The sequence below is a fragment of the Leptodactylus fuscus genome, chromosome 4, assembly GCF_031893055.1.
Source record: "Leptodactylus fuscus isolate aLepFus1 chromosome 4, aLepFus1.hap2, whole genome shotgun sequence".
In the NCBI taxonomy this organism is placed as follows: Eukaryota; Metazoa; Chordata; class Amphibia; order Anura; family Leptodactylidae; genus Leptodactylus; species Leptodactylus fuscus.
The window spans coordinates 224,013,657-224,032,754 of record NC_134268.1 but is presented as its reverse complement, the minus strand read 5'-3'; the positions used below and the strand labels follow the sequence as shown (position 1 = coordinate 224,032,754).

The 19,098-nt window shown below is 43.7% G+C and overlaps 1 protein-coding gene across 1 annotated transcript in view; it reads right to left on the bottom strand.

Annotated features, from left to right (window-relative positions):
• OBSCN (obscurin, cytoskeletal calmodulin and titin-interacting RhoGEF) overlaps nucleotides 1-19,098 on the bottom strand; it is a gene marked incomplete at its 3' end in the record, with an annotated part of 243,727 nt that overhangs the window by 103,035 nt on the left and 121,594 nt on the right. Inside the window, exons 47-53 of the mRNA XM_075272031.1 lie at nucleotides 16,411-16,677; nucleotides 14,052-14,318; nucleotides 13,682-13,948; nucleotides 13,162-13,428; nucleotides 12,628-12,894; nucleotides 6,197-6,463; nucleotides 1,291-1,557 (exon numbers count right to left, since the gene is read on the bottom strand). Of these exons, the coding sequence (XP_075128132.1) occupies nucleotides 1,291-1,557; nucleotides 6,197-6,463; nucleotides 12,628-12,894; nucleotides 13,162-13,428; nucleotides 13,682-13,948; nucleotides 14,052-14,318; nucleotides 16,411-16,677 (1,869 nt within the window). The remainder of the gene's footprint in view (nucleotides 1-1,290; nucleotides 1,558-6,196; nucleotides 6,464-12,627; nucleotides 12,895-13,161; nucleotides 13,429-13,681; nucleotides 13,949-14,051; nucleotides 14,319-16,410; nucleotides 16,678-19,098) is intronic.

Genomic DNA, 19,098 nt, shown 5'->3' with positions numbered 1-19,098 from the left:
TGTAATACAGTGAGAGAAGAGGGGGGAGCAGTGACGGAGGGGGTGTAATACAGTGAGAGAGGAGGAGGGGGGAGCAGGGACAGGGAGGGGGTGTAATACAGTGAGAGAGGAGGGGGGAGCAGTGACAGGGAGGGGGTGTAATACAGTGAGAGAGGAGGGGGGAGCAGTGACAGGGAGGGGGTGTAATACAGTGAGAGAGGAGGAGGGGGGAGCAGGGACAGGGAGGGGGTGTAATACAGTGAGAGAAGAGGGGGGAGCAGTGACGGAGGGGGTGTAATACAGTGAGAGAGGAGGAGGGGGGAGCAGGGACAGGGAGGGGGTGTAATACAGTGAGAGAGGAGGGGGGAGCAGTGACAGGGAGGGGGTGTAATACAGTGAGAGAGGAGGGGGGAGCAGTGACAGGGAGGGGGTGTAATACAGTGAGAGAAGAGGGGGGAGCAAGGACAGGGAGGGGGCGTAATACAGTGAGAGAGGAGGGGGGAGCAGTGACGGAGGGGGTGTAATACAGTGAGAGAAGAGGGGGGAGCAGTGACAGGGAGGGGGTGTAATACAGTGAGAGAAGAGGGGGGAGCAAGGACAGGGACACAGGAAGTTACGTAGTAGGAAGCTACACATATAAACAAATGCAGAAGATACCACAGACACCTAGAACACTCAGAACACTGCTGGGGTACATGGGGGGCACTTTTAACCCATTAATAACACTAACAGACAGGCATCTTTTTGTGGTTTTACCACTAGGTGGTGTATATTCTTTACAGCCATATGAGAGTTCAGGGATTCCAACAAGCAGAACTGCAGTGTAAAGCATGGCGGAGACACAAAGTGAGGGGCTCTAATAAGCCAGGAGGACCCTAGACTCTGATCATAGCTGTCCCTTAATAAAGAAGAGCTGTGGTGTAAAGCATGGTGGAGGCAGAACAGCAGCCGAAGCCTCTGAAGAGACAAGAGATGGCCGTCCGGCTCCGGCAGACACAGACGCTAATATGGGTTAACAAAGAATGCGTTCAGCTCCCGGGCAGCAACGGCGGCGCGTCCATGATATACCCGAAAACCAGGCGGAGGTGCGATTATACCGGAGATCAGCGTGGACTTCACAGCCATTGTTAGTAGCTTTGTGGCTCAGTCAGTAAGAGCACCGCTGGCCTGTAGAAGGGCACTGCAGCTAATAAGCAGTGTTAATACTGAGTCAGTGAGCGGTAAAGCTGCATCGCCTCAGCGTGGTGAGCGCAACGTGGAATCTCAGCCGAATGATGGAGCAAGATCCAGCGATCCAGTGATCACACTCACCATTCACTTTCACAGTGCACGTGGTCTGCTGATCTCCGGAGTCACACGTATACTCAGCCGCATCTTCAGCTTCAGCATCATAAACCACCAACTCCGCCACCGCACCGTCCTGCTTCATTTCATATTTAGCGCAAGGAAAAATCGCCACCGTCCCCTTCCTCCATTCCACCGGAACATTGGGCTTAGACGTCTCACAGCGCAGGGTGACCGTCACCCCGTCCTCTACCACCGTGTTCTTAAGGGGCTTCACAAATACGATGGGGAGCGCTGCGACAAGAAAGCGACATACAAAGGCTACTACACTGGTGCACATATATAATAATGTATACGAGATACCCAGGTTATACCGGCTGTAGATATATATGATATACAGTATATACCCAGGTTATACCGGCTGTACATATATAATTATATACAGTATATACCCAGGTTATACCGGCTGTACATATATAATTATATACAGTATATACCCAGGTTATACCGGCTGTACATATATAATTATATACAGTATATACCCAGGTTATACCATTACATATATATATTATATACAGTATATACCCAGGTTATACCGGCTGTACATATATAATTATATACAGTATATACCCAGGTTATACCGGCTGTACATATATAATCATATACAGGAGATACCCAGGTTATACCGGCTGTACATATATAATTATATACAGTATATACCCAGGTTATACCGGCTGTACATATATAATTATATACAGTATATACCCAGGTTATACCGGCTGTACATATATAATTATATACAGTATATACCCAGGTTATACCGGCTGTACATATATAATTATATACAGTATATACCCAGGTTATACCGGCTGTACATATATAATTATATACAGTATATACCAGCTGTACATATATATTATATACAGTATATACCCAGGTTATACCAGCTGTACATATATATTATATACAGTATATACCCAGGTTATACCAGCTGTACATATATAATTATATACAGTATATACCCAGGTTATACCAGCTGTACATATATAATTATATACAGTATATACCCAGGTTATACCAGCTGTACATATATATTATATACAGTATATACCCAGGTTATACCGGCTGTACATATATAATTATATACAGTATATACCCAGGTTATACCGGCTGTACATATAGAATTATATACAGTATATACCCAGGTTATACCGGCTGTACATATATAATTATATACAGTATATACCCAGGTTATACCGGCTGTACATATATAATTATATACAGGAGATACCCAGGTTATACCGGCTGTACATATATAATTATATACAGTATATACCAAGGTTATACCGGCTGTACATATATAATTATATACAGTATATACCCAGGTTATACCGGCTGTACATATATAATTATATACAGTATGTACCCAGGTTATACCGGCTGTACATATAGAATGATATACAGTATATACCCAGGTTATACCGGCTGTACATATATATTATATACAGTATATACCCAGGTTATACCGGCTGTACATATATAATTATATACAGTATATACCCAGGTTATACCGGCTGTACATATATAATTATATACAGTATATACCCAGGTTATACCGGCTGTACATATATAATTATATACAGTATATACCAAGGTTATACCGGCTGTACATATATAATTATATACAGTATATACCCAGGTTATACCGGCTGTACATATAGAATTATATACAGTGTATACCCAGGTTATACTGGCTGTACATATATAATTATATACAGTATATACCCAGGTTATACCGGCTGTACATATATAATTATATACAGTATATACCCAGGTTATACCGGCTGTACATATATAATTATATACAGTATATACCCAGGTTATACCGGCTGTACATATATAATTATATACAGTATATACCCAGGTTATACCGGCTGTACATATATAATTATATACAGTATATACCCAGGTTATACCGGCTGTACATATATAATTATATACAGTATATACCCAGGTTATACCGGCTGTACATATATAATTATATACAGTATATACCAGCTGTACATATATATTATATACAGTATATACCCAGGTTATACCAGCTGTACATATATATTATATACAGTATATACCCAGGTTATACCAGCTGTACATATATAATTATATACAGTATATACCCAGGTTATACCAGCTGTACATATATAATTATATACAGTATATACCCAGGTTATACCAGCTGTACATATATATTATATACAGTATATACCCAGGTTATACCGGCTGTACATATATAATTATATACAGTATATACCCAGGTTATACCGGCTGTACATATAGAATTATATACAGTATATACCCAGGTTATACCGGCTGTACATATATAATTATATACAGTATATACCCAGGTTATACCGGCTGTACATATATAATTATATACAGGAGATACCCAGGTTATACCGGCTGTACATATATAATTATATACAGTATATACCAAGGTTATACCGGCTGTACATATATAATTATATACAGTATATACCCAGGTTATACCGGCTGTACATATATAATTATATACAGTATGTACCCAGGTTATACCGGCTGTACATATAGAATGATATACAGTATATACCCAGGTTATACCGGCTGTACATATATATTATATACAGTATATACCCAGGTTATACCGGCTGTACATATATAATTATATACAGTATATACCCAGGTTATACCGGCTGTACATATATATTATATACAGTATATACCCAGGTTATACCGGCTGTACATATATAATTATATACAGTATGTACCCAGGTTATACCGGCTGTACATATATAATTATATACAGGAGATACCCAGGTTATACCGGCTGTACATATATATTATATACAGTATATACCCAGGTTATACCAGGTGTACATATAGAATTATATACAGTATATACCCAGGTTATACCGGCTGTGCATATATAATTATATACAGTATATACCCAGGTTATACCAGCTGTACATATAGAATTATATACAGTATATACCCAGGTTATACCAGCTGTACATATATAATTATATATAGTATATACCCAGGTTATACCGGCTGTACATATATATTATATACAGTATATACCCAGGTTATACCGGCTGTACATATATATTATATACAGTATATACCCGGGTTATACCGGCTGTACATATAGAATTATATACAGTATATACCCAGGTTATACCGGCTGTACATATATAATTATATACAGTATATACCCGGGTTATACCGGCTGTACATATATATTATATACAGTATATACCCGGGTTATACCGGCTGTACATATATAATTATATACAGTATATACCCGGGTTATACCGGCTGTACATATATATTATATACAGTATATACCCAGGTTATACCGGCTGTACATATATATTATATACAGTATATACCCGGGTTATACCGGCTGTACATATAGAATTATATACAGTATATACCCAGGTTATACCGGCTGTACATATATAATTATATACAGTATATACCCAGGTTATACCAGCTGTACATATATAATTATATACAGTATATACCCAGGTTATACCGGCTGTACATATATAATTATATACAGTATATACCCAGGTTATACCGGCTGTACATATATATTATATACAGTATATACCCAGGTTATACCGGCTGTACATATATAATTATATACAGTATATACCCGGGTTATACCGGCTGTACATATATAATTATATACAGTATATACCCAGGTTATACCGGCTGTACATATATATTATATACAGTATATACCCGGGTTATACCGGCTGTACATATATAATTATATACAGTATATACCCAGGTTATACCGGCTGTACATATATAATTATTTACAGTATATACCCGGGTTATACCGGCTGTACATATATAATTATATACAGTATATACCCAGGTTATACCGGCTGTACATATATATTATATACAGTATATACCCAGGTTATACCGGCTGTACATATATAATTATATACAGTATATACCCAGGTTATACCGGCTGTACATATATAATTATATACAGTATATACCCAGGTTATACCGGCTTGGCCCATCTATCACTACACATTTGATGCCTGTGTTATAGCAGACGAGTAGAAAGACAGTGACAACATAAAGTAACAGACAAATATAAATTAGAATGGACATGATATATGAAGGAAGAACAGATAAGACGACATTCGGGGTCGCTGCCGTTACATTATTGGTGGCCATGACTGATGGACTCTGGGAATCTGACACTCGGAGAAATGTAAGTGATTGGTGTCAGTGTCCATGTTATACCGCCATACCGTGATGGAGGACACTATGGCAGGTAAGTCTCAGCAGACCTTTCCTACACGATGTCTTGTACTATATACATTTATAGCAGTCCGCAGGCTGTGACGTGTCTGGTGATGGGTATCAGGACATGATATAGACGGCAGAGTCCTCAGAAGGTCTATAGGTAAATCCGACCTCAGATGAAGAACATCGCACAGCAGATTCAACTGGGGCTTTATTATCAAAAACTAGGCCGACATGGAGAAGACACAATGGATCACGTCCAGATTTACTGCCATGGGTGTAAGAGGGTAAGTGGCCGCCAGTCACTGCATATAGTGCGAGCACCTCCAGAGAGGCAGAAGTTTTGGCAGTTTGCTGATCTTAGAGAAGCCATTGCTGCTGCTCATCAATTGGGGAAAGGTTATTAGGCCTGTGTGGAAGGGTTGTCAGGAGAGACTGAAGAAGTACGGACTATCTCACACTCGGCCTCCACATTTCGGCCCAGTGTTTCGGTAATAGTTTGCTGTGTGATCTTCTTCATCTGAGGTCGGATTTACCCAACTTGAGACCTTGTGAGCTCCAGATGTGTTTAGGGTGGATTGCTGAGTCCCTGAGCAGGGGGTGTAAGGTGGTGAGGACCTACCTGTGACGGTCAGGCAGGCGGTGGTCTCCTGGTCTCCGCTGTCACAGCTGTATTCTCCAGTGTCCTCCAGCCTCAGGTTGTGGATCAGAAGTTCTCGCACGCTTCCTTTCTGCCTCATTTCATACTTGCTTCCCGCCTGTAATCCTAAGCCGCCTCTTCTCCACTCCACCGCAGCTCCAGCTTTGGAGACCTCACATTGCAGGGTGACGCTGTGCTCCTCTTGGGCGCTGACGTTCTGGAGCGACCGGGTAAAGCGCACAGGTAAAGCTGAAGAAATGACAGAATGCACAGAGCAGGTCAGTATGTGCAGCGTATAGGATGTATATATATATATATATATATATATATATATCAGCACAGATAGGTGCACATGATCATGGAGGACGCCCGAAAGGATGGACCCCTAAAGCCCAATTCTATGAAGTCATCACTGACCCAGCCTATGACCTCGTGTACACAACAGAGCCCAAACCGCAGCACTACTGGGATACACTCACACCAGATGCCGCCATATAGCGCTCTGTGCTGCGCAGTATATACGGCCACCACACCAATCAGATGGAAGCTCCTGAGAATATCTCTCTATATCACTATGTCCTCCCCGCTGTGCCCACCGTCTACAGCTCTTAGTGGTCCCGATAACCACATGGCTCTAGGTTGTCACCACTCAGCAGTGTGTCAGTGGCAGTCATGGCGGTCTGTGATGTGACCAGGACCAGGCTGTAGATGGTTAAGGAGAGGGGGATTGTAGTGACTGCGCTGGAGTGGGAAAGGGCACAGAAGACACTGCCAGGAATGCAAAAATCTAAACCTCATCTCATCGTCTGCCATAGAGGGCACAAGCTTTATGGTTACACTTTCTCATGGAGAGCACAAGGTTGGTGGTTACAGTCTCCCATAGAGGGCACAAGGTTGGTGGTTACAGTCTCGCATAAAGGGCACAAGGTTGGTGGTTACAGTCTCGCATAAAGGGCACACACTATATAGTTACAGTTCCACATAAAGGGCACACGCTATACAGTTACAGTCTCCCATAGAGGGCACAAGCTTGGTGGTTACAGTCTCCTGTAGAGGGCACAAGCTTGGTGGTTACAGACTCCCATTGAGGGCACAAGTTTGGTGGTTACAGTCTTCTGTAGAGGGCACAAGCTTGGTGGTTACAGTCTTCCACAGAGGGCACAAGCTTGGTGGTTACAGACTCCCATTGAGGGCACAAGTTTGGTGGTTACAGTCTCCTGTAGAGGGCACAAGCTTGGTGGTTACAGTCTTCCATAGAGGGCACAAGCTTGGTGGTTACAGTCTTCCATAGAGGGCACAAGCTTGGTGGTTACAGTCTTCTGTAGAGGGCACAAGCTTGGTGGTTACAGTCTTCCATAGAGGGCACAAGCTTGGTGGTTACAGTCTCCCATAGAGGGCACAAGCTTGGTGGTTACAGTCTTCCATAGAGGGCACAAGCTTGGTGGTTACAGTCTTCCATAGAGGGCACAAGCTTGGTGGTTACAGTCTCCTGTAGAGGGCACAAGCTTGGTGGTTACAGTCTTCCATAGAGGGCACAAGCTATATAGTTACAGTTCCCCATAAAGGGCACACGCTATACAGTTACAGTCTCCCATAGAGGGCACACACTATATGGTTACAGTTCCCCATAGAGTGCACTAGCTTAGTGGTTACAATCTCCTATAAAGGGTACAAACTTGGGGGGTTCAGCAATACCAGTAATGCACTTGTTGGTCAGTGACATGGCGACGCTCACTGACAGGAGTTTTATTCCAGTCTTTGCTCTGGTAAGGCTTCACATGGCGCATACAGTCCACCATTAATAAGAGATATAACTTACCGTGCCTTTACATGGGCGGCCATTATTTGCAGCGATGACCTTTTATATCTGTACGGTCTATTCTATATACAGTAGGTAACGTGCTTTCCCTTTTACAGGGTCCAAGATGGCGGATTAACCCCTTGTCTGCTGTTACGTAATGACTTTGCAGTGGTCGTGCCTGTCCTAACATGTGACCACAGCCGGAGTGACAACCAGGATATCACAACAGCACTTTAGAGTGGCAGAACGTTCAGAAGAGACTTGTGAGAGTGCCAGGCGGGTAAGACTGCTGAGGAGCCCAGGCGAGAGGTCAGAGAGAACAGGAACTCATGCCGAGACCACAAAATATAAAGTGAGCAGCTGTAGAGAGTCCGGCCGAGGGCCCGAGCACACAGCAGGGTACCTGCAGCCAGAGCCAGCGCACCAAGAGCGCCAACCACCATGAGAAGGTGTGAAATGGACATAAGAGAGGATTTACACACAGTACAAAGCCGCTAATGTATACAGATCATACAGCATGGAATGTATACAGGGCGCAATACAGCATGGAATGTATACAGATCATACAGCATGGAATGTATACAGATCATACAGCATGGAATGTATACAGATCATACAGCATGGAATGTATACAGGGCGCAATACAGCATGGAATGTATACAGATCATACAGCATGGAATGTATACAGATCATACAGCATGGAATGTATACAGGGCGCAGTACAGCATGGAATGTATACAGATCATACAGCATGGAATGTATACAGATCATACAGCATGGAATGTATACAGATCATACAGCATGGAATGTATACAGATCATACAGCATGGAATGTATACAGATCATACAGCATGGAATGTATATAGATCATACAGCATGGAATGTATACAGGGCGCAGTACAGCATGGAATGTATACAGATCATACAGCATGGAATGTATACAGATCATACAGCATGGAATGTATACAGATCATACAGCATGGAATGTATACAGATCATACAGCATGGAATGTATACAGATCATACAGCATGGAATGTATACAGATCATACAGCATGGAATGTATACAGATCATACAGCATGGAATGTATACAGATCATACAGCATGGAATGTATACAGGGCGCAGTACAGCATGGAATGTATACAGATCATACAGCATGGAATGTATACAGATCATACAGCATGGAATGTATACAGATCATACAGCATGGAATGTATACAGGACGCAATACAGCATGGAATGTATACAGATCATACAGCATGGAATGTATACAGATCATACAGCATGGAATGTATACAGATCATACAGCATGGAATGTATACAGATCATACAGCATGGAATGTATAGAGGGCGCAGTACAGCATGGAATGTATACAGATCATACAGCATGGAATGTATACAGGGCGCAGTACAGCATGGAATGTATACAGATCATACAGCATGGCGCAATACAGCATGGAATGTATACAGATCATACAGCATGGAATGTATACAGGGCGCAATACAGCATGGAATGTATACAGATCATACAGCATGGAATGTATACAGGGCGCAGTACAGCATGGAATGTATACAGGGCGCAGTACAGCATGGAATGTATACAGATCATACAGCATGGAATGTATACAGGGCGCAGTACAGCATGGAATGTATACAGATCATACAGCATGGAATGTATACAGGGCGCAGTACAGCATGGAATGTATACAGATCATACAGCATGGAATGTATACAGGGCGCAATACAGCATGGAATGTATACAGATCATACAGCATGGAATGTATACAGATCATACAGCATGGAATGTATACAGGGCGCAGTACAGCATGGAATGTATACAGATCATACAGCATGGAATGTATACAGGGCGCAATACAGCATGGAATGTATACAGATCATACAGCATGGAATGTATACAGATCATACAGCATGGAATGTATACAGATCATACAGCATGGAATGTATAGAGGGCGCAGTACAGCATGGAATGTATACAGATCATACAGCATGGAATGTATACAGGGCGCAGTACAGCATGGAATGTATACAGATCATACAGCATGGCGCAATACAGCATGGAATGTATACAGATCATACAGCATGGAATGTATACAGGGCGCAATACAGCATGGAATGTATACAGATCATACAGCATGGAATGTATACAGGGCGCAGTACAGCATGGAATGTATACAGGGCGCAGTACAGCATGGAATGTATACAGATCATACAGCATGGAATGTATACAGGGCGCAGTACAGCATGGAATGTATACAGATCATACAGCATGGAATGTATACAGGGCGCAGTACAGCATGGAATGTATACAGATCATACAGCATGGAATGTATACAGGGCGCAGTACAGCATGGAATGTATACAGATCATACAGCATGGAATGTATACAGGGCGCAGTACAGCATGGAATGTATACAGATCATACAGCATGGAATGTATACAGATCATACAGCATGGAATGTATACAGATCATACAGCATGGAATGTATACAGATCATACAGCATGGAATGTATACAGATCATACAGCATGGAATGTATACAGATCATACAGCATGGAATGTATACAGATCATACAGCATGGCGCAATACAGCATGGCGCAATAGAAGTCCAACGTGAGACACAACACTAGCACCACAGCGTAACATCATGGCAGGACGGGAGAGAAGAATTCGGAGGTGGGAGAAGCGCGTGATGAGAGTGACGGTCCGATCTGCCGAGGTGCCGCGTGAAGAGAGACGATTTTAAGATTGTTTAAAGTCATCTATACACAAGTCGCCTGTATCTGCGCAATGACAGCAAACACCACACAATAAGAGACGCAAAAACAATAAAAAACCATCCTGCGCACACATTATTGGAGGATTATTTCTGTGTTTTTGTGCTTTTTTTACATTGTTATATCACAACTATATATATATATATATATATATATATATATATATATATATATATATATATATATATATACTACAGCACGCCAAGGGAAAGCCAGAAATAACAGAAAGTAACCCAAATACATCTCCTCACACAAGACGGATTTATTTCTTATTTTATGATTTTATTCCATTATCAGAAGGTTTTATCTTTCTCATTATTAGTTCTTCTTATTATTATTACTCTTCTTATTGCTTCTGATTTCTCCTTATATTCCGTCACACCAGAACGCTCATTGTGTTTTGATCATTTACAGGATGAGTTATACCGCCCCACCCCCGTCATATAGAGCTGAGTCCTGTCTGTGTGTCAGATTATTACACAACCCACTGTAAATATAGCCTGCAGAAAAAAGACCAAACACTAAAAGTGATTCATCTTCATTTTATTAAATTCATTTTCTAAAACGTAATATTTGTCCAAAAATAAGGAAAGTATTTATTCCACCCTGAATTCTTTTTTTTTTTTATTTATTTTTTTTACAAACAGTCTATCTTCAGCCACCACTAGGGGGAGCTCACTACATACAGATTATACAGTCACCACTAGGGGCGCTCACTACATACAGATTATACAGTCACCACTAGGGAGAGCTCACTACATACAGATTATACAGTCACCACTAGGGGGAGCTCACTACATACAGATTATACAGTCACCACTAGGAGGAGCTCACTACATACAGATTATACAGTCACCACTAGGGGGAGCTCACTACATACAGATTATACAGTCACCACTAGGGGGCACTCACTACATACATATTATACAGTCACCACTAGGGGGAGCTCACTACATACATATTATACAGTCACCACTAGGAGGAGGTCACTACATACAGATTATACAGTCACCACTAGGAGGAGCTCACTACATACAGATTATACAGTCACCACTAGGGGGAGCTCACTACATACAGATTATACAGTCACCACTAGGGGGCGCTCACTACATACATATTATACAGTCACCACTAGGGAGAGCTCACTACATACAGATTATACAGTCACCACTAGGGGGAGCTCACTACATACAGATTATACAGTCACCACTAGGGGGCGCTCACTACATACATATTATACAGTCACCACTAGAGGGAGCTCACTATATAAAGATTATACAGTCACCACTAGGGGGAGTTCACTACATACAGATTATACAGTCACCACTAGGAGGAGCTCACTACATACAGATTATACAGTCACCACTAGGGGGAGCTCACTACATACAGATTATACAGTCACCACTAGGAGGAGCTCACTACATACAGATTATACAGTCACCACTAGAGGGAGCTCACTACATACAGATTATACAGTCACCACTAGGGGGAGCTCACTACACACAGATTATACAGTCACCACTAGGGGGAGCTCACTACACACAGATTATACAGTCACCACTAGGGGGAGCTCACTACATACAGATTATACAGTCACCACTAGGGGGAGCTCACTACATACAGATTATACAGTCACCACTAGAGGGAGCTCACTACATACAGATTATACAGTCACCACTAGAGGGAGCTCACTACACATAGATTATACAGTGGGATGCTGGGTCATCATTGAGTTGAGGGTATATACCCCTATGTCTTAAGAAACTAGATGCTTCTCCACTCTCCTCTTATGTATCATCAGGGAAGGTTATTTACCTTGTACTTGTATGTGGCCGATTGTCTTCACTTCTCCACAGACACAAGAATATTCCCCATCATCTTCCTCACTGATCTCCATGATGCTGAGGGTAACGGTGCCTCCGACCTGCTGCATTGTATACCTGTCTCCAGGTTGTAAGGTCTTGTCCCCCTTGAGCCACTCCACGCCCACGTCAGCCTTGTTGAGCTGGCAGCGCAGGGTGACGGCTTCTCCCTCCAGAACTTCCATCTTTTTTAATTCCTCTTGGAATATCACAGGAAGAACTAAAAGAAGCAGATGACGACTATTATGGAGATGTGACCAGGTAATATCTCAGGTAGGTTGGAGAATATTGTGCCTGGGATGGAGTTATCTACAAGTTATGGGAGATTCATCAAAGGTTCGTTTGGAATTGTTGGAAAAATGGATGAACGGCCAAGAATTCCAAAAGTTACGACCAAAATATTCCAAAATATTTAGAATACAACAATTATCTGCAAGGTCGTGTTCCAAATCCATGAAGGGTGTAAAACGGAGGAAATACTTTTTACCATTTACAGAGAGAAGCGCTGAGGTTGTGACATCTCCACACCGGCAGGAATATTTCCCAGAATCCTTTGCGGTGACGTCTCTGATGAGGAGCTCATGGGCTTGTCCTTCTCGCTTTATGAGGACCCTGTCTCCAGGTGTCATGGCGGTTTCTCCCCTCCTCCACTCCACCGTCAGGCCGGGTTTATTGAGTGTACAATGTAAGGTCACCGCTTCACCTTCTGACACTTGAAGGTCTTTGAGCTCTTCTGTGAAGACCACCGGCAAAGCTTGAGGAACAGGCAGGGAGGAGGCCAGAGATTAGATTTTAAAAAATTAGACAAAATATAAATTCTTCACACCGTGACATGTTTATCGTGTCGCTTCCGTCTCTGAATGACCAAACGGCCAAACCAGTCTCAGGTTCTACAAGTGACATTATATGATACAAACTGCTCATGCCGTGGGTCACCAGACTGCCCGACCATCGCAAATACATTGGTGCTCTCTTACCAGATCTTGTAGAGCGAGGTATGAACCTACCATTGATGGTCAAAGAAGCCGTCGTCTTCTGATCTTCACAGACGCAGCTGTATTGATCGGCATCCGACAATTCTAGATCATTGATCTGGAGTTCTAATCTAGAACCATCTTGCCTGATGTCGTACTTATCGCTGAGCCGTAATGTCTTCTCGCCTTTCTTCCACTGCACTGCAGCTGATGGCTTGGTCACCTCACAGCGCAGGACAACGGTTCCTCCTTCTATAACTTCAAGATTGGTCAGTTCTGAGCTAAAATGTGCAGGTAACTCTGAAGAAGAAAGGAAGACATGGCGGTGATGGACGAGCCAGGCAATGAGGGACAGAAGACGGTCATTACAAAGAGTAGTGAAGCCTTAATGGAGGATCCTTACCGATGACGGTTAAGGTCGCTGTAGTGGCTTCCTCTCCTATTACACACGTATAATTCCCAGAATCCTTGAGCTTTACGTCTTGGATGACCAGTTCGGCATTGACCCCGTCCTGTCGCATTTTATACTTATCACTTGGTTGCAGAGTCTTCGGTCCTTTCTTCCATTGTACTTGTGCGTTTGGCTTGGTCACCTGGCACTGGAAGACGGCTTCTCCACACTCCGAGACTTGACAATTTTTCAGTCCTTCCTTAAATAATACTGGCAACTCTGAGAAATGTCATAAAAATAATCAGTGAGGAGAATACGAGGACGTGGTGGCTCATAGGCCGAAGAAACATGGAAGAACCAACATTGGAGTCCATTGGGAATGACGAGGAACATGATGAGAGTGATGAGGAAAGTCGCCGCGGCCACCATAATTAGGGAAGACATATGGAGTGATCGGGTGTCGAGGTGACAGAGGTAGCGAGGTGCTGGAGCTAGAGAGATGATGGAGTGGAGAGGTAAAGAGATGATGGAGTGGAGAGGAGAAGAGATACTGGAGGAGAAGTGATGAGATACTGGTGGAGAGGTGATGAGATACTGGTGGAGAGGTGATGAGATACTGGTGGAGCAGTGATGAGATACTGGTGGAGCAGTGATGAGATACTGGAGGAGAGGTGATGAGATACTGGAGGAGAGGTGATGAGATACTGGAGGAGAGGTGATGAGATACTGGTGGAGCAGTGATGAGATACTGGTGGAGAGGTGATGAGATACTGGTGGAGAGGTGATGAGATACTGGAGGAGAGGTGATGAGATACTGGTGGAGAGGTGAAGAGATACTGGTGGAGAGGTGATGAGATACTGGTGGAGAGGTGATGAGATACTGGAGGAGAGGTGATGAGATACTGGTGGAGAGGTGATGAGATACTGGTGGAGAGGTGATGAGATACTGGTGGAGAGGTGATGAGATACTGGTGGAGCAGTGATGAGATACTGGTGGAGAGGTGATGAGATACTGGAGGAGAGGTGATGAGATACTGGTGGAGAGGTGATGAGATACTGGTGGAGAGGTGATGAGTTACTGGTGGAGAGGTGATGAGATACTGGTGGAGAGGTGATGAGATACTGGTGGAGAGGTGATGAGATACTGGTGGAGAGGTGATGAGATACTGGTGGAGCAGTGATGAGATACTGGAGGAGAGGTGATGAGATACTGGTGGAGAGGTGATGAGATACTGGTGGAGAGGTGATGAGATACTGGTGGAGCAGTGATGTAGGTACAGAGGTGAAGAGATACTGGTGGAGAGGTGATGAGATACTGGTGGAGAGGTGATGAGATACTGGTGGAGAGGTGATGAGATACTGGTGGAGAGGTGATGAGATACTGGTGGAGCAGTGATGAGATACTGGAGGAGAGGTGATGAGATACTGGTGGAGAGGTGATGAGATACTGGTGGAGAGGTGATGAGATACTGGTGGAGAGTTGATGAGATACTGGTGGAGAGGTGATGAGATACTGGTGGAGAGGTGATGAGATACTGGTGGAGAGGTGATGAGATACTGGTGGAGAGGTGAAGAGATACTGGTGGAGAGGTGATGAGATACTGGTGGAGCAGTGATGAGATACTGGAGGAGAGGTGATGAGATACTGGTGGAGAGGTGATGAGATACTGGTGGAGCAGTGATGAGATACTGGAGGAGAGGTGATGAGATACAGGTGGAGAGGTGAAGAGATACTGGAGGAGAGGTGATGAGATACTGGTGGAGAGGTGATGAGATACTGGTGGAGAGGTGATGAGATACTGGTGGAGAGGTGATGAGATACTGGTGGAGAGGTGATGAGATACTGGTGGAGAGGTGATGAGATACTGGTGGAGAGGTGATGAGTTACTGGTGGAATGGTGATGAGATACTGGTGGAGAGTTGATGAGATACTGGTGGAGAGGTGAAGAGATACTGGAGGAGAGGTGATGAGATACTGGTGGAGAGGTGATGAGATACTGGTGGAGAGGTGATGAGATACTGGTGGAGAGTATGAGATACTGGTGGAGAGGTGATGAGATACTGGAGGAGAGGTGATGGTAGTGGAGAGGTGATGAGTCATAACGGTGATAGCGGTAGAGACGTTGGACGTTGACCAATATTTGCTACTATCAGTATATACACTTCTGTATATATGACATAAAACGTTTCCATCTCGCCGTTACCACCAATCAGAGGTCTATTAATATAACATGTGACTTGGAGCCATCACTTGTATATGTACGTGCGGAGACGGGACCATTGACTGATGACATGACACAGACATGGATGGACTTTATTTGTGATATCTGGACATGATGTAGATGCCGACTATACACAGATCTATAGTTACCCTGCACTGTTATAGTGGCCGTGCTCTGCTGATCTCCACATAGGCATGTGTAGCTCCCGGTATCTTCTAGCTCCAGGTTATGGATAGTCATCTCGTAGACGGGGCCATCCTGGGTCATGGTGTACTTGTCACTGGCAGTTATCATGGAGTTGTTCTTCTTCCATGACACCTGCAACCCAGGCTTACTCAGCTCACAGCGCAAAATGGCGTCCCGGCCCTCACTCAGCACCTCGTGTCGCAGGTCTTCCAGGAAAACAATGGGGAGAGCTAGAAAGTGCAGAGGCAACAGATAATCTTAGGACTAGTGCCGAGACTGCCGTTAGAAGACCTGCCATAGAGAATATCTGACTCCCATTTATAAGGAATATACAAAAAGGAAAAAGATGGCGGACTACACGGTGATAAGTGACGCTCCATACCCATCTGGTCATGCACTCTCTGTACAGATGAAGAACTACATGGAGATGAGGTTGGATGAAGACACAGGTCCACCAAGTACAATCTATATCTCTACAGTATGGATCCAGGACAGAAAAAAACCCACAAGGAGGAAACCAATTGCCCCATGTCAGGGGAAAACATTCCTTCTGGACTCCAAACGTGGCAACCAGTATAAAACCCTGGATCAACTTACCAAAAATCTAAAACCTATAACTTTGGTATTTTTTCTCAGTTCAAAAAAGTCACTGGCCTAAATGTGCACAATAAATCCGCCAACACCACACGGTGTGATAGTGAGGTCCATTGCAAAGCTCCTGTACCCATTATATGGCTGTCCATGGACACTCTACTGGTCACCATGGTCTATACAGGTGGAGAACATGGTGATAAGTGAAGGTCCTGTAGACATCATATGGCCATCCATGGACACTCTACTGGTCACCATGGTCTATACAGGTGGAGAACATGGTGATAAGTGAAGGTCCTATAGACATTATATGGCTATCCATGGACACTCTACTGGTCACCATGGTCTATACAGGTGGAGAACATGGTGATAAGTGAAGGTCCTGTAGACATTATATGGCTATCCATGGACACTCTACTGGTCACCACGGTCTATACAGGTGGAGAATGACATGGTGATAAGTGAAGGTCCTATAGACATTATATGGCTATCCATGGACACTCTACTGGTCACCATGGTCTATACAGGTGGAGAACATGGTGATAAGTGAAGGTCCTGTAGACATTATATGGCTATCCATGGACACTCTACTGGTCACCACGGCCTATACAGGTGGAGAATGACATGGTGATAAGTGAAGGTCCTATAGACATTATATGGCTGTCCATGGACATTCTACTGGTCACCACGGCCTATACAGGTGGAGAACATGGTGATAAGTGAAGGTCCTATAGACATTATATGGCTGTCCATGGACACTCTACTGGTCACCATGGTCTATACAGGTGGAGAATGACATGGTGATAAGTGAAGGTCCTATAGACATTATATGGCTGTCCATGGACACTCTACTGGTCACCACGGTCTATACAGGTGGAGAACATGGTGATAAGTGAAGGTCCTGTAGACATTATATGGCTATCCATGGACACTCTACTGGTCACCACGGTCTATACAGGTGGAGAACATGGTGATAAGTGAAGGTCCTGTAGACATTATATGGCTGTCCATGGACACTCTACTGGTCACCACGGTCTATACAGGTGGAGAACATGGTGATAAGTGAAGGTCCTGTAGACATTATATGGCTATCCATGGACACTCTACTGGTCACCACGGTCTATACAGGTGGAGGACGACATGGTGATAAGTGAAGCTCCTCTACCCATTATATGGCTGTCCATGGACACTCTACTGGTTACCACGGTCTATACAGGTGGAGAACATGGTGATAAGTGAAGGTCCTGTACACATTATATGGTTGTCCATGGACACTCTACTGGTCACCACGGCCTATACAGTTGGAGAACGACATGGTGATAAGTGAAGGTCCTGTAGACATTGTATGGCTGTCCATGGACACTCTACTGGTCACCACGGTCTATACAGGTGGAGAACGACATGGTGATAAGTGAAGGTCCTATAGACATTATATGGCCGTCCATGGACACTCTACTGGTCACCACGGTCTATACAGGTGGAGAACGGCATGGTGATAAGTGAAGGTCCTGTAGACATTGTATGGCTGTCCATGGACACTCTACTGGTCACCATGGTCTATACAGGTGGAGAACGACATGGTGATAAGTGAAGGTCCTGTAGACATTGTATGGCTGTCCATGGACACTCTACTGGTCACCACGGTCTATACAGGTGGAGAACGGCATGGTGATAAGTGAAGGTCCTGTAGACATTATATGGCTGTCCATGGACACTCTACTGGTCACCACGGCCTATACAGGTGGAGGACGACATGGTGATAAGTGAAGCTCCTCTACCCATTATATGGCTGTCCATGGACACTCTACTGGTCACCACGGTCTATACAGGTGGAGAACATGGTGATAAGTGAAGGTCCTGTACACATTGTATGGCTGTCCATGGACACTCTACTGGTCACCACGGTCTATAAAGATGGAGAACGACATGGTGATAAGTGAAGGTCCTGTACACATTATATGGTTGTCCATGGACACTCTACTGGTCACCACGGCCTATACAGGTGGAGGACATGGTGATAAGTGAAGGTCCTGTAGACATCATATGGCCATCCATGGACA